Here is a 9712-nt window from a genome sequence, read left to right as displayed (position 1 = left end):
CAGGGAGCAAGTGTGTGAGCATGCATGTGCATGCGTGTGTGTGTGTGTGTGTGTGTGTGTGTGTGTGTGTGAGGCAATGTTTGAGGTCATGCTGAGATCAATTGGAGCATTTTTTTATATTATCTGCCCGTAAAAAAAACGAAACCACCGGTGCAGTCAGCCGCATCCATGTATTCTGGTCTGTTTTTCACCCCAGGTTGTGCCACCAGGACTCCAGGATGCAGTCTGTAGAGAGAGAGGTTAAGATTTGGGTCAGTTTTGTTGCTTTAGTTAATCTTATTTTTGATCTCATAAAAGAAATTACTCGTCAAAATGTTTGTGTTTTCTGCACCACTTTGCCGCTGCTGAATACACGCAGTCTGATTTTAATGTGATGAGATCAAAATAATGTGCAACGTAATATAATGTCAAGAAAAAAATATCTTTGTGTTGAGTTCTTCTTATGTAGTCTAATTAAAAAACAAATTATTCATGTTAACCACATCACAAGCTAATGACTTGGTTCTTTTAAAGAATTGATAAAAAAAAATGAATCATTGTTTTATAGATTGACCCATCTTGAATCAGTCTGACAAATGTTTTACTGAATAACATTACTGAATCAATCAGGGGTGATTTCAACGCAGGTTTCGTTGTTACCAACAGAGTTCAATGGAACTTGCGACCATAGTTAGCTAACAATGTTTTTTTGGAAATACACCCCAGGATGATTACTGAATCTGACTCACTTACTGAACAGGAAATTAACATTACTTAAGTGATATAAAACGTTTATGAAACAGGTTTGAGAAATTTCAATGAATATTAATAATTACTGGGTGTTCATAAGACAATGTGCGGCTGTCAGACTCTGTTCCATGTTTTGTCTGTGTCTTGCTCCCCAGGTGTTCCTTTCCCATGTTTAATTTGTCCCAGGTGTTCCCCATGATGGTTTATTGCTCCCAGGTGTGTCTCGTCATCCCCTCCTCCTGTGTGTGTGTATAAAATGTGTTCCCAGTCCCAAGTTCTCGGTCCGCTGTGTACGTCTTCGTGTGAACGTCTTCCTGTGAACGTCTTCCTGTGAACGTCTTCGTGTGAACGTCTTCCTGTGAACGTCTTCCTGTGAACGTCTTCGTGTGAACGTCTTCCTGTGAACGTCTTCCTGTGAACGTCTTCGTGTGAACGTCTGTATAAAAAGTGTTCCCAGTCCCAAGTTCTCTGTCCGCTGTTAAACGTCTTTCTGAGTTCGTCTCCCTTGGTTCCTGAAAATAAAGTCTTGGTAAAAGTATTCTCCAGCGTCTCTTCGTTCCTCGTGTGTGTGCATCGTGACAAAACAGCAGACCAAACAGTAAGCGGCATCCCTTCCCCATGTTTAATTTCCGTGTTTTTTGCAAGTTTTTGTTTCCTGTTTTTTCCCCCCCGTGGCGATGGAAATTGCCGCTCGCGTCTCCGCCCTAGCCTATTATGCTTTTTCACTTTTTTAATTTTAGTCAGTGTGTAGTGTGTATGTTTGGGCATAAAAAAGATCTAGAATGTTACAAATCTCAAAGTCCACTCCAAAGGGAGATATTTCCCTTTTCAAGAACTACAACGAATGGCTCGTTTGGACTACACGGCGCCGCCGGTGTGCCTACACTCATAGAAAATAAAGTATTTGAATTTTAAAGACGTGGCGCAACGCGACGCGACGCTGCGCTTCTCTGTGTGCGACCGCCTGAAACGCTGTTTTTTTTTTTTTCACCTCCGTGCCCAAACGTCTTTGTTTGGGCTTCCGAAAGCGGATGATGTCAGGAAATTTATTTTTTAACTCTGTCCCTGAGCATTATAACCCCAATTTGCTATTGTGTGCTGCGCATTTTACTGATGACAGCTTCCACAACACAAGGGAGTACAGTGCCGGATTCGCCCAAAAGCTTTTGTTGAAAGACGGAGCAAGGGGCGTGGCAGTACTGAAACACCGTCTAAGCTGTTCACCAATCACAACGCACTGGGTCAGCTAACCAATCACAACACATTTTGTTTTTCGGAAGGCGGACCTTCATCAAAGCCGGAACTAATCAAGCCGTTTGTGCCAGGATGGGGAGAAAGGTATTTTAATAATGTAAATTATGTGAAAAATAATGCGTTTTTCGAACCACCAAGCATGAGAGCATGTTCTAGTACACCCCCAAAACAAAATCAAGACTTTGTAAAAGAGCATAATAGGACCCCTTTAAGAGAAGAAAAATATCAAGCATTAATTCAAATAATCCAGTCATAGTATGGTTGTGACCGCCCTGCTTGAGCTGCGAGAACTGAACACAGTTAAATTAACTGATTTGCTAACGGGTATTTTAGCTCACTCAAAATTATTTCAGTCGACTAAAATTATATGCCATTTCAGTCAACGTAAAATGGACTAAAATTAATGATTATAGCTTGACGAAATATTGACTTAAATTACATTTTCATCGAAAGACAAAAAGTATGACAAACAAAATATGGTGCAAAAAATAACACTGACTCACACACTCATTCTTGCACATTCACAAAACTGCATTCAGTGCTGTGGTTGAAATACACACACTCGCACACATCTATTAGTTTTATTCTTTTTCTAAAGAATGCAGACTCTCATAGACACACACATCGATCTCACCCACACACATTCATAACAGCATTATCCAGCATCTTTGCGGAAATTCCTAATCTCTAACAATACCCTGCTATATACGCCGATAGCGACTGCTGTATTTATCAACAATATCGAGAGGAAGGAGTTGCTGAACAGATTCATTACACATATTAAAGTAGTAATGATTATTATAAATATCACATCACTTCATGTGAATGAAGCGCCCCATTTTTCTTCATGCATTTCCATAATCCACCAGTATTTAGAACCTATATGACTCAGTGCACTGTTTTCAACCTGTCTGGGTTTGTCTCATTTCTTAGCACGCTGAATATGAGGAACAAAGCTAATGCCTTTAGATAAGGATGATTAACCTAGAATAAAATCTGCATAGTATATTCTTTTATGGTTTATGACTCTCAGAGTGAGCCTGGTGCCCGGGCGCTCACTTTGTAAAGTGACTAATGGCACATGGAAATTTTGCGATTACATCAGAATAGTCTCCAAGATGTCTGTCTACTGCTCTTGCATGTGACCTCACATATTTCTTATCTTTAAGTGCTGTAAAACTGCACAAGACACTGAATTGTCAGGGAAAAGAATGACAATCAGGCCCGTCTGAGAGATGATCCAGCCGCTTTTAGCCTAATGATTCGCAGAGGACTGAGGCTATTGATCATTTTGGCATAAAGCAAATGCACTGGAAATAATGAATGACAGCAGGTGTTCATATTTTTGTAATTGATTGCCCCATAATTGGACAAATTATTGAGCTCTGATGAAATACAAGATTGAGGGTGACGTTTTTGCAGAAAGTGACTGCATCACAGGGAACAAAGAGTTATTTTTGAATGTGAAGCACAGGTGCAGCACTTCTGGATCGATATAGCCCAGCGTGGTAATTTCTAAGTACCAAAGTCAGTCATGTCGGTGTCTACACACTTTTGAAGTTATTATGTTCACTCTTATCTGGTTAATGGATAATTGTTTTTGTTTTTCCATCTGGCTTATGCAGTCTTTTTTCTGTCTTCTCTAATCCTGCAGATCTCTCTGAGGGCATCTGGCATCATGGACAGCAAACTGGATCAATGAGCCAGAGTTCCCTCTCATCCTGAGCTGTCAGTTCAGACGGTTCTGCAAACATCTGAGAATATCGTCTTGTCAACAAAACGAGGCTGTTGATCCTACATTAACAAGAAGAGGTTCCCAGTAAGAGATATCTTCAGCCTCGCACTTTTCTGCACACCGTTCTGCCGTTTACAGCCATGATATCAAAATTCTTACGGAATTGTTCATCGTTGGTCCTGCTTTTCCCTCTTCTCCAACTGCTGCGGCTGGACATGCTCAACGCTGCCCCCTCTGGTCCGGAGTCTGACACCTGCTCCACACTGGTCCAGAGCCGCTTCTTTGGATTCTTCCTCTCATCCTCGGTATTTCCCAGCACGCCCTGCTCCTGGACCCTGCAGAACCCCGACCCAAGGCGCTACACCATCTTCATCAAGGTCACAAAACCAACCAGAGACTGCATTCCCCGACAGCACCGGACCTTCCAGTTTGACTCCTTCTTGGAGACGACACGAACCTTCCTCGGGATGGAGAGCTTCGATGAGGTGGTGAAGCTGTGTGATGCCTCTACCCATGTTGCCTTCCTGGAAGCTGGGAAACAATTCCTGCAGATCCGGAAAGGGCTGCCCAGAGCGGGAGCCGGGCCCAGGAATGGCGATGGGGAATTTAAGGTGGAGTATCTTGTGGTTGGGAAGCGTAACCCCAGCATGGCTGCCTGTCAAATGCTGTGCCAATGGTTGGAGGACTGCCTGACCTACAGTACCTCCAGCCGGCCCTGTGGCATCATGCAGACACCATGCCAATGTTGGGACCAGCCCCCACCGGACAAAGAAACCAGTGGATGCTACCGGGACGGAGTCTACTTGGAGAACTGCATCCCTGTTGTGAAAGAAGGAACAGCTGACACTGACACTAGCGGTAAGCTAACAGTTTGTCTAGTTATAACTCAGCATGGTTATTGAATTAAAAAAATGTGTTCTCTGTTCCCACTGTGGGTTTGGTAGCTTGTCTTATTTAGTAGCAAAGCAACAGAACAATCGAAGCTGAAGAAACAAGAGTTCAGAGAGAACTGATGGAGGTTAAAAAAAACAACAACGTTTTAGGTTTCAGCTGATGTGTCCTAGCTGGGTGACCTTGACTTCTTGGCGCCATGTGTGATCCTGTGAGGGTTCAGATAGGGATATCGGATCGGCCCGTGGGAGAGTTAATGCGGCAGACATGCTCTGGGAGTGGCACGGGATAGCGGTGGTGATGCGCTTGGAGATTGATTATTAGGAAGGGAATGGGGCCGGTTACTGAGTTCAGAGCTATGATGTGATCTCTTCTCCAAGAGTGGTTGTGGCACAGAAACTCAAACCCTAGGAGAGGCTGCAGCCATTGGACTGGAAGATCACTCACCCCATTGCACTGTGTGACCTTTCTGTGGACTTTCTGTTCCTTCTTCTCTTTTATGCATTACTTTTTTCTGCTTGTTAAAAAACACAAAGGGGTGACGGATCTCCACAACTCACAGTGTTCAAAACTATCTGTAAAAGAGCACTAAAGGTGTGTAATTAATCATATGTGTGATTGTTATACAGCTGAACCAAGTGATAAGGGGGCCGTTTTCACAGAATATGTTCTTGCCTCCAAAAACAGCTAAAAATGGAGAATAATTTATTATAATAATTTAGCATATTTTGGGTATAATGTACATTTTGCTTACAAATTCGTATAGAACATGTAAGCAAAATTTGAAATATTATAGAATATATAGAAGGAACCTTCTAACTAGAAATTAGTTCTATTTTTTTAGTTGCCGTCAACATTTTCACTGGCCTCACAACAAATTTCTAAAGGATCATGTGACACTGAAGCCTGAAGTAATGGCTCTTGAAAATTCAGCTTTGCCATCACATGAATAAATGACATTTTAAAATACCTTTTATTAGAAAAGACTTATATTTAAACTGTAACAATATTTAACAATATTACTATTTTTGCTGTGTTCTTCATAAAGTAAATGCAGCTTAGATGAGCATACGAGACTTGTTTCAAAAAACATTAAATAAACCTTATGGGCCCAATACTTTTGAATGGTAGTGTATATATTTGCTAGAAATACTTTATATATTTATCATTAAATTAGGTGTTCAAATTACACAGTTATAATGTAACTCCATACTTTCATAAATCATACTTTTTAAAATTATGGCATCCAATGGAAAGCATTGCTGATTGGTTTATAGTTTTCAACAAAACATTGTAAATTATGCTTCCAAGATCACAAATTATTTTCGCAAATTCAACAAAACATCATCTATGTCAACCAGCTACTGTATATAATATATGTTGCTGATGAATCAGCACAATTTACATTGTAGACAATGTATACATAAAAGAAAACCAAACATTTAAGTTTACAAGGCATAAAAAAATGAACACGATCAATTAATATAAAATGTTCAGCAGCCAGTGGCCCATCCTTAAAGGGATAGTTCACCCAAAAATGAATTTTCACCTGGGTGGAACCGGAGTTTTTGAAAATCTTCATCCTGGCAGGCGTTTTCAAAAATGTTCGGTTTCAGTGACATGGTGCTGCGTTTGCTTGTGGACGAATGGCCAGACCGCGTAGAAAAAGCTACGGTTTTAAAAATAACCGCGTTCGTGTGGACAGGGCCTCGTTTAAGCTCTGTTTTGTTCCTGAATTGGCTGTCCGCTATTGATTTGGGTTTGTTGCTGAATGTTGGATTTACTCCTGGATTCATGATTAAATACCCTGTTGACTCTGTTCCTTCGTCGAGTGCTTCCTCCTTAGCCAGCTCACACGTTACACACATTATGTAAACAAAAACTTTTATTTTGGATGCGATTAATCGCGATTAATTGTTTGACAGCACTAATATAGTTAAAATCTATTAACCTGACATATCGAGACTTACTGATATAAAAATTATAATGAAACTTTATTTTGAGTACTACTTGTGCACAATACACATTTCATAATAGTAAGCGTAAAATGTGTTTTAATGTCACTACTGACGAGGACTGTGTGATCTTTGAATAATATTGGTCTTTAAATGTAAGATATTTAAAGTGTACCTGAAGAATACTTTAGCACAATCAAATATACTTCAGTATATCTTTAGTTGGACTTCAGCACTATTTCCGCACAATTAAAGCACATTAAGTACAAAAATAGTTGTTCCAATTTAGCACACCAAAAGTACAATTGCAGGGTATTTTTATTAAGCACAAATATGGAAATGCATTTGTAGTATACTTAGCATGAAACAACTGTATTTCAAATACATTTTAGTATGTTTATTTTTCACTAGGGGTGAGGTTTATCTGTCAATCAGATGCATATGAAAGTTGTAAAATCAAAACTACGCCCCTGGATTCAGACACACATTTTAGTATGTTTTAGACACTGAAATGTCAAAAACACTGAAAAGCATATAAAACCTAAATATTTTACATGCATGTACAAATATTTTTGAATCCTTTTAGGCTAATTTATTACTGAAAAAAAAGTATATTTTATTGCATTTAATCAATGATATGAATTAAATACGTTCCACATTTCAAGCGTGCATCACTTTACTCAATCCTAAACCTTACAGAATTAAAATGAAAGAAAATTCTGTCAAAACCATTATTTAATCATTTATGTATGTGTGAGAGAGACTTTTATGATTGTGTGTGTGTTCATTTAAATCACTGTTCAATGTAGATGCATGGAAAAGATTATCCTTCAAAATGAATCCTTTTGGGTTTCACAGATGAAAGAAACTCGAAACAATGAGGGAGTAAATTAAGTCAAACTAATCATGTATAAGTGTACAGATACAGATGCTGCAGTGTCGTGAACTTCATTAGAGGACTCTAGCTGTCTAAAAGGTTCAAAAAAGGACACCCATAGCTGTCATATTAGGTCATTAATATATTGTCTTAAATTCCACTGTAACACAGTGGAGATGATGTATCACACACAAAAAGTGCGGTCTGGTACATTTGCTTTATCCTCAAAGCTGAGCATATATGACACGCACTCTACGATAGATCAAAGAGGATATATATCTCTCTCGCTTGCTGTTAGAGCCAGATGCTTGTAAGGATGGAGGGAAATGGATCTTACACGAAAGCCTTATTAAGCAACACATCACAGATCTGCTCTCTCTTAGAGTCTCCGAGGTTTCTCCCAATTCTCCACTGCAGGTGTTCCTGTCGGCACAGAGCCCAGAACCCAAGCGTTTACCTACAGGTCCTTCCGGACAAAGACCTATAAGCTGTGATGTTCCTTGACTCAGGTCCATAGAAATATCTGGGCACTCCTTTATCCCTTGGACCAAGAAGGAGTGTCATTGCCCAGTTGATCTCCAATTTGGAAAATTTGCAACCATGGGTCTTATTACCGCATCGGTGCGGCCAGCATGTGGATGTTTTTGTCTTTTGGGAGAGGGGGGAGTGTTTTGGATTGATGACCGTCCACGCACAACTTAAACCAGATCTTCCCTATCCACACAAATTTCCTCGCCTGCAGAGCGATGGGAGCTGGGCCTGTTGTTTTTTCTCATTGCATGGTAACTTATCTTTGCTGTAGTGTTCACAGTAGCCACAGCTGTTTGACTTGGACCCGGCCGGCAGGTTAAATGAACAGGGTTCAGAATAAGTGAAGATGTATCAGGTTCCCCTGCGCCGGTCTGATGCGAGGAAACGCAGGGTGGACCGACCTTTCATCACTGTGCGTGGGATCTCTGCCACACGATGACTGATTCAACGCTCTGATCCAAACTCTGAAGACTGACCTTAAATAACCTTTGACTGCATCATAAATCATAGTAATGGACTGAAAACTGCCAACTGTTTTGATGCTTATAGCATATGAATGGTGAAACAATGTTGAATGTAAAATGTTAGTATTTTTAATAATTGTAAAATGAGAGCAATAAAAATGGCTGATTTTATTTTTCCACACCTATGAACGATAGTCCACAACTACATGATGTAGGCTACTATTTATATTTCCAGTGCAACTCATGATGGAAAATAGGCTTAAAGAATGAACTAGTTAAAAGTGAATTGTGTCATTTCTGCAAATTTCTGCAAATTATTTCAAACAGGTTGTCATGTTTTGAACATGATTTGACAGTGCCACAGTGTTTTCCATCAGTTCATCAATGCCAACTCATTTATAGCTGTCTATGAATAATTTGGTAATACTTTACAATAATGTTCCCTTTGTTTACTTTGATTGACTATGTTACTAAAGACGAACTAACAATGAAATATACTTCTAAAGCATTTAGCAATCTTAATGTTAATACCATCATTTACTAGTACATTATAAAAATCAAAAGTTGTATCTGTTGATATTATTTAATGGAGTTAACATGAACTAACAATAAACAGATGTATTTTTTATTAACTAACATTAACAAAGATTAATCATTATTATAAGCACTGTATTCTTTATTGTTAGTTCATGTTAACTCCAGTCCATTAAATAATATCAACAGATACAACTTTAGATTTTTATAATGTACTAGTAAATGATGGTATTAACATTAAAGGGGTCATCGGATGCAAAATTCACTTTTGTTTTTGTTTGAAAATAAATGTGTGTTGGAAGTGTATGTACACATCCACCCTATAATGATAAAAATCCACCCAGTGTTTGTTTTTTTTAAAATCCCCATTTTAAAACCCCCTTTCTCAAATCATGCTGTTCTGAGATTCCTGTCAGAATGACGTAGTTCTGCACAGGCCTCTCCCACGATAGTTGATTGACAAGTCCGTCTTACCCTAAGACCCGCCCTGAGTGAGCTGAGAGCTGTCCGCCCTTGTGTCGACTCCGGTACAGGGGAAGACAAGAATGTCTCCGATTAAGCGATTGAGGTGTTTTGTTGTTGGATGTAATAATGAACATAGCAGTCGTCATTTACTCCCGACATCTGAGCTGTTGAAGACGCAGTGGATTACGTTTGTTTTTGAAGAGAATGCGCCCCCGATCTACATTAATGCGTCTATGTTTGCTCGAATCATTCGTGATCCAGCTTCACCTACAGAAGT

General features: G+C 39.5%; 1 protein-coding gene across 8 annotated transcripts in view; it reads left to right on the top strand.

The window, feature by feature from the left end:
* The window catches only part of adgrb1a (adhesion G protein-coupled receptor B1a), a 105707-nt gene that overhangs the window by 25161 nt on the left and 70834 nt on the right, over nt 1–9712 (top strand). For all 8 annotated transcript variants that reach the window (XM_016497928.1, XM_016497931.1, XM_016497933.1 and 5 more), the window contains exon 2: nt 3638–4576. In XM_016497928.1, the coding sequence (XP_016353414.1) occupies nt 3859–4576 (718 nt within the window). In that variant the 5' untranslated portion in view covers nt 3638–3858. The remainder of the gene's footprint in view (nt 1–3637; nt 4577–9712) is intronic.

This window comes from Sinocyclocheilus anshuiensis, unplaced genomic scaffold (genome assembly GCF_001515605.1).
Source record: "Sinocyclocheilus anshuiensis isolate Anshui unplaced genomic scaffold, SAMN03320099.WGS_v1.1 scaffold1292, whole genome shotgun sequence".
NCBI classification, from domain to species: Eukaryota; Metazoa; Chordata; class Actinopteri; order Cypriniformes; family Cyprinidae; genus Sinocyclocheilus; species Sinocyclocheilus anshuiensis.
Note: the sequence above shows the minus strand (reverse complement) of the source record. Positions and strands in the feature narration are given on the sequence as shown.